Raw genomic sequence first — 19,704 nt, 5'->3', positions numbered from 1 at the left:
TATAGTCCATACAAGTCGAGGTGGCCGAAAACGGCACCTGATCCCTAGTTATATAGGCCTAATTACTCTAGGGCTAGGGCCTAGGGGCCTACTAGGCTAGTCTAGCTAGGCTAGGCTTAGCATAGCCTAAGTAGGCCTACTACTAGGTACTAGGCCTAGGGCTAGCCTAGCTAGGCCTAGGCTAGGTCTAGGCCTAGTTAGTTGGGAATTTATCCTAGTAAGTTAACGAATGTTAATAATGCTAATATTAGTAACTAAACTAAGGGTATGCATTACTTACTTTAGGCCTAACTAAGGTGAACTGATATTTTATTTGTTAACAACAAAACAGGGGATTTTGTAAGGCTCTAGTTAGGCCCTCTCTGCCCCCTCTCTGTGATCCCGCAGCAAGCAGACCAAAACAAATGGACCGATTCGTGTAAAAACAAATGGATGGAACAATGTAGTTTACTCCCCCTAGAGGGCGCAAACAAAATTGTTTGTAAAATCCTGTCGCATAGCTGGTGAAAGAAATCTACGTGCACGTACCACGTCATGTTTAATCATGTTTGGCTCTCCTATGATATAAATATTATAATATTCATAATTTTGAGTGTGCTATGTACAAAATATTGTAACATTACTCAAACAAACTCGATATATAAGTGATCTTTTTCTTTTTTGCGTAAAGAACACTATTACTTTCTAAACTGTCATACGTGATATACATTCAATTTTATTTTATTTATCTATTTCAACAATAATTAACGAGGGTGGTCCATGCCGGTTAACATTTAAATTAAAATAAAAGTGCGTTTAATAACCTTACATACTAATACCAAAATTTTTTAAAACAACTACATTTTAAAGCGCTTCTTATAAACGATTCGTAGTTAAGTCTTTACTGAAATACTTATTCTTTGATAAGCAATTCAATTTGAATTGCGCCCTCATACACGATTACTTTTTTATCGGCAATTTGTTTAATCATAATTACAAAAGTTTAATGAATGGTAAAAGTGCGTTTAATAAGCCTACATACTAATACGAAAATAAAGGAACAACTACATTTTAAGGCGCTTCTTATAATCGATTGATTCGTAGTTAAGTCTTTACTGAAATACTTATTCTTTGATAAGCAATTAAATTTGAATTGCGCCCTCATACACGATTACCTTTTTATCGACACATTACGAAGGTAATGAATGGTTTGATATTAGATTAAAATTATTTTTGCAATTTTAACATGCAGGTCTATGTATTTTTTTTATTGTGTCTTTTCTTTATTTATTTTGCGTGTTTTCGTATTGCTTTCTTTCAGCTTTTGTGTGCAAAGCTGCATAGCATCAGACTCTGTGAGGGTCGCCCCAATGATTCGATTTTTCCTATTAAAAATGTGCAGATACATGGAGAAAAAATGTCCATGAGACACTCTATCACGCTTTTAGACAACGGGGCTTTTCCATAGGTATGGCTAATCCGAGGCATCATAGACATAATGAATGATGGGAATGATTGACGCATCAAGGAGGAGAGGATAAGGACTTTTAATGAATGAGTTATATTTTGTAAGAATAAGGCCTACCTTTCCGTTACATAGCATTGCGTCATTAGGTCTAAAATATACATTGATTGTACTGAAGAACACCGAATGTGGATCGAGTCTATATTTTGGTAAAATTACAAAACGAATTTCTAAACAATACGTTTTTCTTAATTAAATACAGATTACAATTTAAATGAAACTAAATATTAATAAGAAAAATGGTAAAAAGAAACAAAAAGAGGGATGAATAACATTCGATAGAAGAGCGATATCTCATCTTTGATTGATTGAAGACATTGCTTAATGAATGATCGTAGCAGACTTATATCCAATCATAATTCTTAAGCACACACATTTTAGCCAATCAGATTCGTCCGAGAATGTGTCACGTTCTTTATTTGTAAAAGGGGGCTGTACTAACGAGATGTTGATACCGGTGAGCTTTGACATTCTTGATTTTCATATCGCGTGCCTTCATGATGTAAATAAGTTCGATCGTTTTGCCAGAAGAACCTTGATTTAGGAATATAAACTTGACGATTAGGATTATATCAAATCATTTCGATAGAGACGCTTGCCAAGTAATATAATGTCACTTATTAAAGTTTCATTTTTCAGTGTTTTTGTTTGATTCTCTGTATTCATTGAGCTTTTTATTCACACCTGGTAAAATCACGTTTGACGGGACAAGTAGAGAATTTCTTATGCATGCGTGTCGGCCTATTCCATATCATTGAGGCGTGAAGTTGTCAATTTCTACAGATTCCGTTACTTGAGGGAAAGTTTCGCAATTTATGGATTATTGTGTAATTTTACGAGATTGACAATCACGATGTTTTACAAGGAGATTTACAGTTTCGATTTTGTTTTGTTGGCCATCTGTTTAAGCCTGGTATCGGAGCTAACTTCTGGGCTGCAGGTACGGGACTGTGAGACCTGCTCACCGCAAGAATGCGTGCAGCCCTTCTGCAAAGGGGAAGTGGTTCGTGATGAGTGCGATTGTTGTTTCGTTTGTGCTAAAGTAGAAGGGGAGAAATGTGGCGGTGTATGGGGAATATATGGTGTTTGCGAATATGGGTTACATTGTAAAGTTGAGCAAAATATCGGAGATGTCCTGCCACTTGATGACGACAACAGAGCTGGTGTCTGTACAGGTAAGTTTGTTATTACCATGGCAATTACGCTACTACGCTATTGGAATTGCCAGACAGGCGGCGGCCAACACAAAAGGCTCTATGGGTTATAAATCGTGGATACAAATTAATTGTGTCTTTCCCAATACAATCAATTACAAATAGTACAGTATTACATGGGCAGATAGATCCAGGATTTTGAAATAGACGGGGAATAAAAATGAAACACTGAACTGAGTATTTGAACCACACACAGTCCCCCCCCCCCCCCCCGCCCTATTTAGTTAAATGACGCCAATAGATCTTTGGAAATGGTACTCTCGCTCATAATAAAATTCATAATAAATGGTACCTCTAGTTGGCTGGAAATGACACTAGCAATCAGCAAAACGACCATACTTTTTTCGTATGTTAGATGTGCATGTTCTGTGTGAGAAAGATGTGAAGATTTGTATTCTTAATACCTTCAAAGTATAAAATGGTTTGATTAAACATTTATTAGTCGCGTGGACGCGACTCTATAGTTCACTATGTCGGTCTGTTGGTCTGTCTGTCGGTCCGGTATCACTATGCGTTTTATCGCTTTTCTGTACTTTTTGAACTGTTTTGATGTACAGAAAAGTTTTAAAGTACATTACTTTTTGAAAGTTCATTTTTTTCTGAGAGCACGCGACTTATGGCTGTTGGCCTTGTTTATTTTGCATCTAATCTACTTGGAAATCCAACATGAACAGTTTGACCTGAATAAACTTTATTACTGTAACCCAATGTCCTATCTTTTGTATTTAATTTCCTTGGATCTGATATTAGATTTTAAATTCCAAATGTTGAATGGTAGGTACTTTACTAACTGTATACCAAGTGCTAAGTTTTATTATAGAATGGACTCTATCTCCATGGTTATATAAGGCTAGCTAGGTCCATGTAGTTCAAAGCTAGACATAGTTGTGGTTTTTGTGGTTATAATACTGTACAAGAACCTACTTGTATATTGATATTGGGATTTCCTAAGAATGTTACAATTAGGCTCCTTTCAGACAGATCTACTGTAAATGACCATCAGTATATTTCCACATACATACACCACATTGAAACTTAGGGCCCGTTTCAACTGAGAAAGATTAACATAGATTTATTTAGAAAGAACACAAGTTTCTTTTAAAATAAAAAACACCCACAAAATATAAGTTAAATAAGATGTTAAAACCCAAATTTATTCCAGTCTCAATCATCCCAACTGGTTTTAATAATGGTTTCTAGGGAGCAATTTTGTAGCTACAATACTATCACTGGCTTAAAACACATTGCATTACTGCTGTTCAAAAATGTTCTCGTATACAAAAGAGCAAAATACATTAGCATTCAACATTTAACAATTCAGCTACAAGGTGCTAAACCTACTACGTACCTACGTTTTAAGGCAAAAATACCTTATTTGGCTAAATACTACTTTTTGTTGCAATAAAATGTTTACCTTTTAATTTTACGGGGTTATTTAGAAAATGACACAACGGGTTCATCAGTGCATAACAAGTAATTTGGTATTCACTTTTTGTCATTTGTGACCACCGAGTAAATAGGACTAATTTCTATTATTCATTGACATAAAATCTGACTATTATATTGGTTAATACTCAATTCACAATATGTCCATAAAAAGCAGGGGTGGTTGTACTGTATGCACAGTATTATGAAGAATCAGGGTGTATTGTGTTTCAGACAGAAGTCCTAACTTTCCCAAGTCTACCTAATTTTATGATGACCTCCTGATATCCCAATTTTTATTAAACATTACTACTATTGGCTACCATTACATAAACTGGTGAAAGCCTTAGAAATTCTGTGCAATAAAATTGCATCACTCCAATGAGGCAGATAAAGGATGATTGAAAAGGGTAGAGGCGGCACAAATAGGTATAAGGTCTTCCACAAGAAAATACTTCCTACAGTACTTGGCTATCCTTTTATTTTTTACCTCTTTTACTCTCTGTAAACCTAGCTTCTGTATACAAATGGTTTTAAATGGTGTCAATGAAACAAAAAGGAGGCATGGTAACTGTACATGCTATAATACTGTACTTTGGGCTCTACTGTAGAACATGTTTGATGTGATGGTAGACCCTTCCTATTTCTAATTCATTGTAGTTCAGATTGCCTGGTATTTGAAAGATTTGGAATGCCTAACATTTCAATCTTCTTTGCAGTTAGGACCTGTTGTTGAAGAAACACTTTACATTCCTTCTCTGTACTTCCTTTGGTGTTCCTCATTTTATAAATACAAGATTTCTTGCATACCACAACGTCAGGGCTTGAAATTCACACTACCAAGCAAACTAGCAATTTGTTTTTCATATTGTTGGTCATAGTTGAAAATTTAGAAACTAGCTAATGTGTGTTGGTGATCGTAATTTTTAACAATGAAAATAGTTATTTTTTATTATAAGGTGGTACAGTAGTTGTTGCTACTGTAGTGAATTAAAAAGTAAATATGTAGCCTTCAGCATGTTTGTTTCTACTCTATTTATGATGTACACATAGTAGGAACACCTACAGTATCACCTATGCACATATAAGATTGTCAGTAGCAGTGAATGCCAATTAAAGGATTGCCGTTGATGTGCCTTTCTCAATACAACTTTATCCTGCTGCAAAATACAATTTTATTAGGTTTATTCGGCACTATGCAGCATAAACATGCCCTTAATTAAGTACAGTTGAGCCAAAATTTTTTCAATGAAATTTTTATTTTGTTAAATGCATGACTGTATCATTGCATGTTTTTCAACATATATTTCATAGATTCTACATTACATTTTTATTATTTATAGACACTGATAAACTTTTATTATTAAACATGACAGTGTTGAGGAATTTGCACATTGTCTGTCATTATTTACCAAGTATAATGCAAGGAATCTTTGCGTGGGTTTTATTAAGTATAGAATAAACACATGGTGTTTGAAGATGATGAACATAGTGCAATATCAATTAGTTTTTTTGTATGATATCACGCATAATCTTGATGAAGGTCTGCAAGTTGTCATTGTTCAACAATAGCATTGCTAGTTGCAAGACAAGGAGGTTTTGTAAGCAGACAACAATAGTACAGTTTATATCGCCTGTCACATCTCTTGTTGAATCTTCATTGATTGTTGATAGTTTAAAATATATCAATAAAGTTGCCAAATAAACTTCAAAGAATTTCCGACATATTTTAAGCAGATTGAATGACAATATATATTTTTTTACTGTCTTTTGCACATATAGTTTAAAATACCAATGCCAAATAGACTTTCCAAAAGATTTTCTGAAATATTTTGATGAAATTGACTTTTGTCACTTACCACTTTTTTACAATAAAAAAGAGTTAAAAATGTAATTAACATGAGGCTTTAGGCACAACATAATCTTCAAAGAGTAAAATTAATGTATACTTTGCAGATCATCAATTAGTGGAAATATTTAAAAAATGAAACAGTACAATTTTGAATTAAAACATTTTTTTAAATAATTTTTAAAAATTTAATTTAATTACTGCTTTTCCATCGTAACATACATATGCACAAATTCCAAGTACTATTATTCGGATCATTAAGTATCATCATGTAATTGTCAATTGCTTTATGCATGAATAGGTTTAAACGCTTTTAGCATGTCATATTGTACATGATCAATTCATATAGATAACTTTGTGATTTTGATATATATTCAATTTACAGCAAAGTGTACAGTTTATATTTTAATTTAAAATGTTGATTAACAATTTTCACGTGGTTTGAATTTGAATTTTGGCCAAACCCACAAAATACTGACTCAACATTTACTAACTTTTTTTAACATTACCAGAGACTAATAGGAGTAGTGTGAGCACACTAGCTTTAACTTGCAGTGTGAATACACAGTTAATATTAAAATACAGTATTAGCCGTTATTTATTTAAATGGTAGTGTGAACTAAATAAGCTTAAAAATACTGTTAGTGTTGATTTGATATTTTTACACAGCAGTATATAATAACAATTAAAAACCAACTCATCCATTGTGTAACAGCCTTTCTATTGTTTTTTTATGAAGCATAAAACTTTAAAAGATAAACAATGTTTTATTTAGTAATTTATTTAATTTCTTTATAGATTTAAATTTTATCATTTCACACTAGATCTTCGCCGTTAATTGTCGGTCGTCTTCTAATTGACACATCTCTTAATTTGGGTCTACATATTGCACTCATTTTGTACTTCAGGTAATTTCAACTCATCAAAAGAACAGATCCATTGTCATTAATACTAATGGATAGATGTGCCACTAACCTCTTACACCTGGCCTTGAATTCAGCAGAATTAATATTGAATCTTTTCTCAACAAAGAATAATTACTATACTCTAGCATACGTAACTAACTAAACTGTGTAGTCAGAATGGGCAAATTTGCATTGCTATTCTCCTGGACAAGAATAGTTTGAGCAAGGGCATATGTATTGTGTGTATTTCCCATCAAAGCATTGGCACTAGAAACAATAGAACTTTAGGTTAAGATATTACCAGATTTTTTTAAGGATCCAAGGAGTTGTTTAATATCTATGGGAGATTTTATTATGCAGAAATTCTCAAATCTACTGTCTGTCTATGTCGGACCTAAAAAGTAGTCATAACCAAAACCGAAATAGCTAATATAAAAGTCACTGTGTATGCTTTTTTAACAAAAAAAACCTGTATTATTGTAGTTTAACCAATGTTGCAATATTTAATTAAATTTCTGCTGCACTACATAGTTTACCATTCTCTGTCTTTTTCGTCCTAGCTCTGTTTAATTTAAAAAATCTTGCCACCCACTCTAAAGTTGTGACACAGTAAATCCCTCCTCTCAATTTGATTCTCATAGCCTATGTTAAATATAAACAAAAATATACTACATGTTTCAAGAACAAGAACAAGAGATAAAACATAAGAGTACACTTAAATATTCTTTCAAAATGTTGGTAGAATAGACAGTGTTCTGGTTTATTATTGTGGGTCCCTGAAGGGCATAAACTGAATGTCTTCAAGCTAGGATCAACTATGCATCTAGGCTTATAATATACACATGAGTCAATCTAGCAAGTATTCTTGTTATTCTTCTCTCATGCTGGGAAGTTTATCGGATGAGGGGCCATGTTAGACAGGGTAGAAAATGCATGTCGCCTCACGTAGGCCTACTCTTGACTTCTATATTCCACACAATACACTATATTGCTCATTTTCTTCATTTATAGGTATAGTAAATCAACTATATACACTGTTAATATAGTAACAGTATCTCAACATTTTAAAGTATAATATAATATACTGTAATATGAATATTGAATTCTTATTTGAATTTTATTTATAATATTATGTATATATTAAACAAATTTAAAATGGTATTTCCAAAATTGTTACAGCCAAAAAAATCCCCATTTAATTTTCCTTGTAATGTAACCAATGTGAAAAACCAGGAACATGATGTTAGTTCAGGAAACTTAAGTAAATAATATGGGAATTTCCTGGCCAAAATGGTATAGTTGGCACATGTTGTATATTGCTGATTTGACCTCAAGCTTTTGCAAAGGAACATTGGTGATTTGTACAGTACTGTACATTTGTAGGTCTGAAGTTCACCAACTTTAAATAGGTCAATGTTAAATTCTTTTAACATTTGTTTTAATTTCATTGTAATCAGTAGATGTTTATTGAATCTAGGCCTACACACAGTACTGTTTGTATAACATATAAATCAACAACAATGTCATAAAACACAGTGAAGTCAAGTTCATAAAGTTGTGGATGGATGTACATAGACCTATAGCAATAACTTGTGTGCTTATAAATATAATTAAGTTTTAAATAGTTAGTTATACTTGCTTTCCATACTGTACATATAGTAGCCTAAATAGCCTAATAACCTGGAGGAAGTTGTTCCATTGTGTTCATTCATACAGTACTGAATACTGTACAAAAAGTTTGCATATGTATTTTTGCCAAAAAACAAAACAAATGTAAATCTATTTCCAGTGTTGTTTTTGTTTACAACAGTAAAAACATAGTTGTTTCATCATGTTTGTTAATTTACTTTTTAATGTACAATAGGCCTACAGTATGGTGAATTTGTTTGAAAATGTATTTTGTTTTTAATTGAAAATTGGATATAAAACAGATGGTTTTAGTAGGTAATTAGTTAGTTCATTTCATTTGCATTCATTCATATATAGTCCATTTTATTTACAGTACAGTATATAGCTGTATTTTAAAAAGGACACGGGCATCTTTTGTTTCAAATACAGAATTTGATATTCTCCTCGGTCAACGATTATGCATGGAAAGCAATTGATACACTAGGCCTTGATACTATTAGCTTTGTTAGGGCATCCCTCAGAGACATCTAGTGACATCACATGCCCTGTCTCCTGCGTTTTAAACTGTAACAAACCATTAAATTACTTCACTGATATCCTGGTTTGTGGCCTTGTTTAAGAAGAAAAACCATCCTACAGTAGTACTACCAAATTTAGCACTACAAGACATACAGTAACATCTACATACATTTCCACACACATATTTTAACGTACATGTTGTAGCATTTTGTGCAGATTACCATCCTGATGAGAAGTTCAAATCTTGTTTACTTTAAAATACAAAATCAGGTTTGCTGATGAAAAGTGTCATACAAAATTCCTTCATGTATCTCAACATGTATCTAGGTATGAAACTGATTCCATCTATTTTGCCCTACTACATGTACTGTGCATACACATATCAAGTTTGATGTGCCTGCTGGCTTAAGATATCCCAATTATGACAATAAAACGTCCACGACCGAAAAGTTCTTGGTCTGAAAACTCCAGATTTTGAAGTTGTTTGATTCTATACATAATAAACAACCGAATTTACAAGTAATTTGAAAACAAAATTTTAGTTGTGTGGCGTGAGAGCTTGAGGTTGGGTCAAAAAGTGTGAGCCAGGTGACATGTATTATGAGATACAATATGAGAACAAGCATAATATCTATTTAAGCATTTTTGGAATGGTTAGTGTTTTATTTGAAGTTCAATAGGTTGAAGAATCTTGATATTCAGGTATTTCTTTAGCCATGACAACCGGAAATTGCTAAGTGGGGAGTAGTCCTTGTTTGGAAGTAAACTGTTTCTTTTATCAGCTACTGTACTTTATTATCTCAGCCTTGTCTTTCCATCCTTATAAAGTTACATTTGAAATGACAAAAGTTCAGCAAAGGACATTTAGTGTATGTAGGCATACAAAGTGGCTAAAGTTATGCCAAATAAAAAAAGATATACTTGTTAATTGCTTCAGCCTCTGAAATAATTTCAGGGGAGGGTGGGCGGTTTTCCCTAAAGTACTATATAGGTCATTGACATTGATTTATACTACTATTTGGAAATAAACTGACACTGATTAAAACATGAAAAAAATGAATAACTACATACAGTACATTTTCAACTTCAAGAAAATCATTTAATGCAATAAAGTTTTAACACTTGTGATAATCAAATATTATGATCAGTTTTTGGTCATTTAAAAAAAAAATCAGAGGTGATGCTTAACAAGAACATATTTTTGGCCTTATGTTTACATGCTCGTTTCTCAATCAGACAATTTCCCTAAAAATTATTGGTCTATATTTTAAGGTCACAAACTACATAGATCCTATATGGGCCTATTGTTTAGTTATTAATACAGTAAGCTTTATAGAATTATTTTTCCAAAAGTTTTAACGATTTCAACATTTTTACCAAAGTTTTTCTAGAAGACTACCAAAACCAAATCGAGTGGCCCCTATTGATCTGATTTTAGTTAACATGTGATGAAAATACAACATGTTTTAAAGCTTGGTCTAATTATTAAAAATCTGCAAGTTTTTTTGTCAAATGTGATTTAAATTTTAAGCTTACTGAGTGGTTAAGCCTTCTAAATCCAGTGGCCTTTTATATTGATCCAGACAGCAGGTTGTTTTGAATGCCCTCTTTAATTAACATTTAACAGCAATACAAAAGATTCTATCCTTGTTAACTTTTGTTGTCAAAGTGAACAGTTATATCTTAATCCTACTTCGTAGGTATTAAACTAATTCCTTGATGTTACAACAATATCTAATTTGACTAAAACCTAATTCTTTTTACTGTACTATAATAATTGGGTATTCCTGGCCAAGCTTACCTGGATAAACCGACATGTCATAGTAGTCAGTCACAATGTTCACAATGGTACAAAAATAAAATACCATTATGTTTTCTATGCTTTTTAATTAATTAATTAGTAATTTGAGCAACTGCAACATTATTAAGGCCAAATTACATAGACGAGCAGTAATGGTTAAAGCGGTAAACGAAAAACAAAAATATAAAATCTGTTTATGTGTGGTTGAGCGGAGCGGATGTGCGGTTGAGCAGAAACATATTCAGGATAGATACAGATTCAGTCTACATGGGACAAGCTATGTCCCTTTCTGCTTACCATTACCATTCGTCTGTAGATTGGCCTTTATTATGCCTCAATACTTTTAGCAAGTGAATACAGTAATACCATGTCATACAGATTTGGACAAGATCTGTGGCGACATAATTTCAGTAACTTAACAAGAGTCCAGTTGATCTAGCAAAGGCAGTCATGACCCATTCAGAGAACAAAACGTTCTAATATGCTGATGTGTAACTCTGTCTGAAACAAGCTGAGCTGAGACACCTGGGTTTTCAGATCTCTAGTAATTGTCTCTTTATTATTCTTGTATCCAAGGGCTATTTTGGAAACAGGTTGTAAAGATTTATAGCTGAAATAATCACACCAAATTTATAATTTTAATGTCAACATCAAGCAAAATCAAATTGTTGGTTGTATTGACAGCTTTTTGGCAAAATACTTAAAACGTGGTTATAAACTATTATGAAAGTAAAATACTCATTTACAGTACAATAGATTTAATTAATTTTGAATTCAATTATTACTACAGTCAGTAGTATTTTACTGTTAAAATTAATGCATCCCAGAAAATAATTTATATGAAATTTCCATAATTTGCATAATAATTTGTAATAGCATTACAAACTATTTTCAGTGAGAAATCCATAGGCTGGTCCAAAGGGAGGATCTACTGTATAGCCTGTTTCCACAAATTTTTGAAATTACTATGCAAAAAATAGAACATTGCATTTATGTTTCAAAATCCTACTGTAGATCTGCAACTGACAATTTCATTTTTATAATCAAAGTAGTATGTTATTTTCTTTGACAAAATTTCACAAATAGATCCATATATGGTCATTCCACTAGTGTAGGTGATGGCAAAGTACAAATTTGGATATGAATCTTGCATGATTAGAAGGAAAGTTGTGACCTGATATGGCCATAGGCTGTATTAACCACAAAACAGGGAAGGTAGTTTATAGATTCAATTACCTAGAGGATCACTGAATCCACTACAAGACTCCAAAATGTTGACCACTTGCTGTTTGCCTTCCAGTGCTAAATGAATATATTGGTCCTGCTTGGTCAATGAGAGAACTTAATATCTGACATCTACTAATGAATTAAGCCTCAAGATTCGATTTAATGATGATGATAATATCAAAGGTGCTTGATTTACAGTGGGAATATTATTCCCAGAATCTTAACTGGTGAATGAAGGTTTCTCGTTATTTATCAAACTGTACATGTGTCTGTACATGTGTACTGTACATACTTGAATCAAGGAAGTACTATTTAAAATAACCTTGACATTGGAACTGGGAGGGGAGAAAAAATACATAAATTTACAGATTTGTTATTTGTTATCATAGTTTTCAATTTTCATTAGACGTTTACGGTCCAGTAAATTCTATGATTTTGAGTAGGCCTATATACTCTTTTCAAAATAACATTTAAGAGTTGTATATAATCTGCCTTTTGATGTTCCTCTAAAGTCAAATTGAATGATCCTAGCTGCACCTTACAAATTCTGGAAATATTGCCAAAATAACTTTTAAAAATCACATGATTCAAACAATGCAGTAGTTTTTATATTATCAAATTTGAGAATGCACTCCAGAATTTAAAACCATAGGATACAGTACTGTATTGAAGAAATTAGAAGAATTAAAGTACCTGACCTATGGTATTACTACAGTATAGCAAAGAATTACAAAATTATACAACAATTACTACAAAAGAGCCAGTGGCGTAAAATGCTGGAGGAAAAGGCCCCTGGTCTAGTACTCCTAAGGGGTCCTCCAATGCTGGGTAGTTGCATTGGTGCTGCTCATGCTTTGGGCCCCTTAAGCTCTGTGACCACTAGGTTTAGACAGTGAGCGGTTACACCACTGTCCAGAGCCTCAATGCAAAATAGGTAGGAAAAGGGAAACTATTTTTTGGACCTCAAGTTCATTTCCACATGGTAAAGCATTCTGTGCAATATCCTCTTAGGAACAATCATATTTCAGGTTTTAATTGCCTCATATTTATTCCTTGTGGTCAAATATCCTGCTAAACATCTTGTAAACTATTTTTATTGTGATTTATCTGGAAGTAATACAGGCAGTATATAGTATCCCCACAAGAACATCAATTAGTATCACTAGCCATGCACTACTACAGTACAGTAGTTCCTCTTAAGGCCATGCTGTTTCTCAAATGTTACAATTCCCAAATGTCAAAATACAAATTTCAACAGTAATGATTTACTAATTAATTTACTGTCAATATGTTCTGCCATATGAAATTTATATCCAGCACAAGGTGTCTCCCTTCTCAATTTACATTTTTCTCATAAATCTCATTAGTTGTTTCTTAAAATATTATACTCTTTCCTTTTTTAAAATAGTGCAGCTTTGCTGTTTACATTTTTAGTATATACTGCCATAGTAAGATCAAATCAATATAAATAAGATATAAATCTTGTGGAAAAATGGTAAAATAAATGAATGGTTGAGAGAAAGATAAAATCTGTAAAATTGGATGAAAATTACATTGGATAGGGTGAACTGAAGATTTGTTTTTAAAACCTCGACAGAGGTGGCAGGTCCAGTTGTGAATGTACAAATTTTCATGTTAAATAGATTAAAATGATAATTTACATACTGTAGTTCAATGACAGCATTTGGTTCTTATTGAATTTGAACATGACTTTCTAGTACTTATCGATAAGTAGGCTATTACCGTGTCTGCACTTGATGATAAGTGCGTAATTTGATACCACGTCAGAATAATTTGATTTTATAAAACGGTAATTTAACACGATTGCAGGTGATTTAGATTTGGCAAAATTTCAAATGCGGATCTTTCGAGAATCCACGGAAAGATTATTTTACATGCGTTTTCCTGAATTGTGTCTTCATCTTGAGTGGCTATTAGCAAAAAAATGTCCTAAAGGTTAGGATGTGAAATTTTGACATGAATTGCTATGAGAGATGTGATGTAGGCCTATATGATATAAAAATATAAAATCATCATCTTCATCCCCTTCTATCTACATTTTTACTGTAGTATAGTTTTACATATAATTTAATAAATTGGAAGTTTTCTTTTCTTAATAAATAATAGTTATATTACAGTACAGTATATCAATACTATTTTGATTTTACTATACTATATACGACTTCTGTATCCATGCTCGCATAACCTCCATAAATATGAAAGGTACTATACAATATAGTACTGAGGTATCTTTAGTAATAGTAGGCCTAATAAATCTGTTTTAATCACTTTTCTGGGGCACCATATGCTAAAATTGTAAAACCATAAATAAAATACTCAATTTAAATTATCTGTACTAGCATATACTATGGTGAAATAAAATGACATATTAGGAGAGTAAATTAATATTACTGAGACCAGCAGAGATTGACCACAGGGAAACAAGTTGGGACCATCTGGTCTTCATTTTAAACATAACAACGTGATGTTCATAACATCAACAAATTTATTTCTACCACAAGTAAAAACATGGTTTATCATGGTTTACAATCTTATCAGACATTTTACATCAAATATGACATAGGATCACAACATGGGGCATGGGGTGACATTTAGATGAATAATTTTTGTGAAAAACAAAACTAGAAGTAGAAAATATCATCATAAACTTTGTACATTAATATTGTATCTAGTTCTTTAATCCTAAACAATTTTTAAAAGGTTTATGTTGAAAAATAAAATACATTTGAAACAAATGCAGCACTAGGAAATAAGTGTGTCTTACATCGCGACATAAAAATACTAATATTTCACATGCCATTGCCATACAAACAAAATAATATGTAAAAGTATTTTGCCTTAAATCCTAAAAAGGTATACAAAAAATAACCCACCACACTTAAAACATTGTCATTTAGAGGAAGAACTAAGAATATCAAGTGGTTGACTGTGTTGAACTATATTTTGTGTACATGAATATGGATAAAAATGTAAGCTTATTTCTGAAATAATACTATTATCAATATCAGACACTGGAGATGAAAATTGTACTTTTGAATTTGTTTAAATTAAAGGCCATTCAACTTCTTCTTGTTATTTTAAAGAGAAACCTGCCAGTGTGAGGACATTCCATTTAATATGCTTTATATAAACTGTTAACACTGATGGATGAACTGTTTGTTTTCTTTTCTTTATTTTTAGATAGTTTATTAGAACTTAAATGTCAAAAATATGTCAGGTGTTTCTAATCTCCTTGTTTTTTTCATTGCTTATCAAATTTGATATCATTTCCTGATTTGTTTTTTTTAATTGTATTATTTTCTATATGGAAGCAATTAAAAATAGGAGATAAAAACTAATATATCCACCACTCCACATTAATGGTTATTATCTCTCTCATTGGTGGGAAATTCCAGACTTAAATTTTTGTGGATTTTTTTATCAAAAGATTCAACAGGGGATGTTTTAAGTTAAGATTTCAAACTTTACTCTAGGCCTAAGTTTACATATTTTTGTATTTTACAGGTTCTCCAAATCCTACCGGCAGTGTTCCACCTCCTGGACTATTTGATTCTTCAGGTATGTTTTTTTGTATTCTTTTTTTTAACTAAATGCAATATTTTCTATTTTACTCTGTATTTATGTCTTTTTATTATATTTAAGCCTAGTATACACTAACAAACTTTGGCTTGCTAAAGTTTTCCACTGTAGACCAGTTGACAAACTTTTTCTTCTGAAGGTTTTTTAACTCAGCCAATCAAATAACAGGTTTGTAATCATGTGATTCTGCAGATTAATATAGCCTTCAGTTTGCAAAAGTTTGACGACTTTACTAGTTTATGAACCAATCACTATTAATTCATTGCAATAGTCAGTCATCATTTACCATGTTGTACAGGTGGTAAAGTTAAAGTGAAAGCTTATTACAACAATTACTTCTTATATTACATACATTTGTTAACCTTAACAGTTTGCTTGAATTTTAATTTGGGAAATGTTTACTTAATAAATTCCTTGTAGCTTTCCATATAAATTTTGAAACATTTTTTGTTCACCTATTTCCTCTTACACCCACTGAAGTACACAATATGTTGTATTTACACAGGGTTGCTTGTGAATTTAACAAGTATTTAATCTTTATATGGATGCAAAAATCATTATTTTATTGATCACATGGCATGCTAAAATCAAGTTATCTAGCCTAAAGCAAACTATTTTTGCTTAATGATGTAACACCCTGTTCCGGCCTCCTGGTTTATACCAGTAAAATTTGCTTTTAATATTTATTTTTTGTTTATGAGAAATCCCTGTATTGTTGGTCTATTAACTGTATAATTGAATGATGTAAAATGAATCGACCTAGTTTACAACCAAATCATAGCCCAAATCTGAATTTTATCTTTACAGTTCTGCAAATAATTTGAGCCAGTGGGTATCAATAATTTTAAAATATGGGGCCTGAACTTTAAAATTAACCTAATATAATGTACTGTTACTTTTCTGAAATAGTCACACATTTTGAGGTTGAAACAGTTAAAACAACATCTAAATCTTCAAAGGAGACTGGGCACTCTCTAAAAAGATCTTGAAGATAATCTTTCAACAATTCATTTAATTGTAATGAAACAACTAACTGTAAGGTAGTAAATCTCAAGTGTACTTAGTAAATTACACTTAACTTAACTTTTGAATTTACGTATCAAACTTGAGCACTCTTATAATTTGGATATCTCTAAAAAAATCTTCAAGATAATCTTTAACAATTCATTTAATTGTAATGAAACAACTACTGTAAGGTAGTAAATCTCAAGTATACTTTAAACTACACTTGTGACTTTACTGTAACTTAATTTTCCATAAGCCTTGTGGTAATTGAGAAGTGGACTTATAATAGTTTGGTTCGTTATTACCCAAGAAGCATGCATACTCCTACTAATCCGTTTATTTTTTCTTTAAAGTTCTGCCTTGAGATATTGTGGGTTTATATAATATGCATATTAGCTTGCATGCCTCGTTAAATGCTCCAGTAAAATTCATTATTATCCCTGATTTATTTGTGAAACCAAATATGAGGATTTCTTTGATCTTCACACCAATTGTATACTATCGGTTGCATCTTTATAATACAATTCAATGCCAGTGCTTAAGATATATTGTTTTCATTGTGTACCGGAACCTGCAGTATTATACTAAAAATTGATATAAATCATTTTGCCATTTGGGGTTTAAAATACAATGGAATAATGAAATGTTTGATCAAAGTGGCTGATAGGAAACAATCCTAAAGCAAGGAATTTGTAAACAGGAATTAGTAGTTTTAATGCTTGTTGAACATTCTTTATATATCAATAAACCTTTATAATGAATTAAGAAATTAACCTTTTATTAGTGTTTTAATCTTATTTCAGGCTTTTCAAATAGTTTAGTTTAAGGCAACACGTAGTCATAGCAAAGTAAAATAAGTTTTAAAAAAAAGTAATATATTACTGTAATAAATGCAATTTTTTAAATTGTTATGAAATATTTGGAATATAAATATTAAGTTTAAAAAAAATGATATTACTGTACTATAAATGCGATTGGCTTTGAAATGATTGTTATTTCACTGTATGCCTTGTGCCTGTGTAAATGGAGAAGGGGTACAGGACAAACCTAAGGCTCTGTTTTCAAAACTTTTCAAGCACACAAATTCAAATCTAGTTGATAAGTTGACTGTTCTCAATTCTCATCAAATCCTGTGTTCTGATGAAATATGTGTATGCAGATTTGGTGGTCCAACCCCAGGAATCCAGAGCCCTGCTAAATCCAGACAGAGAGCCTTTGATAAGCTTTTTGGTATGACAGGCATCCCCAGAACCTGTTTCAACACACCCTTAGAAGGACCATTTGAAGAGTTACTCATTCATTATTATATAATGTGAGTCAATGAAATAATTTCTGTCTTTGAAATCTACCTCAAAATATTTGGGTCAGTCCATTACATGTAGGGGGTAAAATGAACCCATGAGGAATGATGGAATCATTAGAGGACTGGTTATTATAATACTACTTAAATTCTCTATTGCAAACATAGTATTACACTCTTATTACCAAGACAATAGAAATAGATCCCATATTTGTAAATTTCATATTTGGATTTTTTACCCTAGGGCATTTGTTCAGACCTCTCGGAGATTTTATTAATCAATCACACATGAAGAACCTTGTCTATAGCGAATTGAAATATTTGAAAATTTTGACATTCATATTAACTTTAAATGAATAATATGATAAACAAATTAGTGCTGTAAATGGTATAAATTATTTTCTCAGCTTTGGTATATCAAGCTTTGGGATATAGCTAAAAATCAAATTAGACCACTGCCAAAACTAGTATCAACATGCAATATTTGTACTTAGTTAGAATAGGAAACTTATTTTTTCTGACAAGAGAGCGCTATAGCATAATGTTTGTTTTTAATTGACACCAACTTGCTTAGCCTGTTATCTTCATGTGGAATTTAGTTGCAGACTAATGTGACTGATAGGAAATTATTACTTGATTTACTTGATTGTAAAAATGTAAAGCTAACAGCTTATTATACAGTACCTCAATGTTGTAGGAAGAAAAATAAGGGATGATTACTGTGTGTATTTCAAAGAGCTGAACATGCTCCGTTCCATTCATTTAGTGGATGATAGAAAATGCAAGTTTATTTAGTTGTTTCGTTATCCATCTAAAAAAAACACCCACTACGTAACTTCTCGATTCCTTTATATTATAGGATCTTAAAGATTTTAATAAGATTGGCACATAGTCTCCTGAAAGCTAGCAACGGTATATAATAAATTTCAGATATTAAACTTTAATTTGAAACAACAATATCATGTAACCATGCGAGTTCTTTATCCTGTTCTCTAAAATTGTCACTCCATACTTAATCAATCGTTCAATTACTGCCATTACAACAGGCAATAATGTTTGTTTGTAAATTTTTCATACACAATAAATTAAGGTGTAACATAGAGAATTGTTTTAATGAAATGAGGACAAGGCAAAAGTGGGAGTAACAACAACCATGCCTGAAGGGCAACTAAATATTTAGTAATTCTACAAGACATTGTATGAATATTGCACTGTATATGACCTTACTAGGCCAAGTTTATCATAATAATTTATACATAATTTCCATTGTACAGGTGCTAGGTGACTAGCTTTAACTCTTGTACCAGCAGGAGATAGCCTTGCAAGCAATTGGAGTTGTCAGGTGTTAATGAGACAGTTATCCTGTTGCTATGGCATACCAATCTAGGCAGGGACTGTCTGGTGACTGAAACCTAAATAAATTGTTCTCCTTATTGTTCTCATTTTGAACACAATATATGAACAAATTAGATTAGAAAATTCTAGACAAAAAATTGTCAGTGGAAAGACAATACCTACCGTCCTGACAAGAATGGTTTTTTTTCTCAAGTTATTAACTTGTTCTGTGTTCAATCAAATGTGTGGTAAAAAGTTAGCCAGATTGGCCATTCCCATACAAACTGTGATTGGTTGGAGCGCTATAGACATGTGCTCTCCCTTGCGAAAGCTAAAATGCAATAAACTACTGTTTGATATATATTTTTTACAAACTAATAATATTTAATAT

The 19,704-nt window shown here is 31.9% G+C and overlaps 1 protein-coding gene across 2 annotated transcripts in view; it reads left to right on the top strand.

Annotated features, from left to right (window-relative positions):
- The first annotated feature begins 1,977 nt into the window (after positions 1-1,977).
- LOC144852720 (cysteine-rich motor neuron 1 protein-like) overlaps positions 1,978-19,704 on the top strand; it is a 42,929-nt gene continuing 25,202 nt past the window's right edge. For both annotated transcript variants that reach the window (XM_078710676.1, XM_078710675.1), the window contains exons 1-2: positions 1,978-2,679; positions 15,599-15,652. In XM_078710676.1, coding sequence (XP_078566802.1) covers positions 2,358-2,679; positions 15,599-15,652 — 376 coding nt within the window. In that variant the 5' untranslated portion in view covers positions 1,978-2,357. The remainder of the gene's footprint in view (positions 2,680-15,598; positions 15,653-19,704) is intronic.

The sequence above is a fragment of the Antedon bifida genome, chromosome 9 (assembly GCF_963402885.1).
Source record: "Antedon bifida chromosome 9, ecAntBifi1.1, whole genome shotgun sequence".
Classification (NCBI taxonomy): Eukaryota; Metazoa; Echinodermata; class Crinoidea; order Comatulida; family Antedonidae; genus Antedon; species Antedon bifida.
The sequence above is the reverse complement of the archived record's forward strand: the minus strand, read 5'-3'. Positions and strand labels throughout refer to the sequence as shown.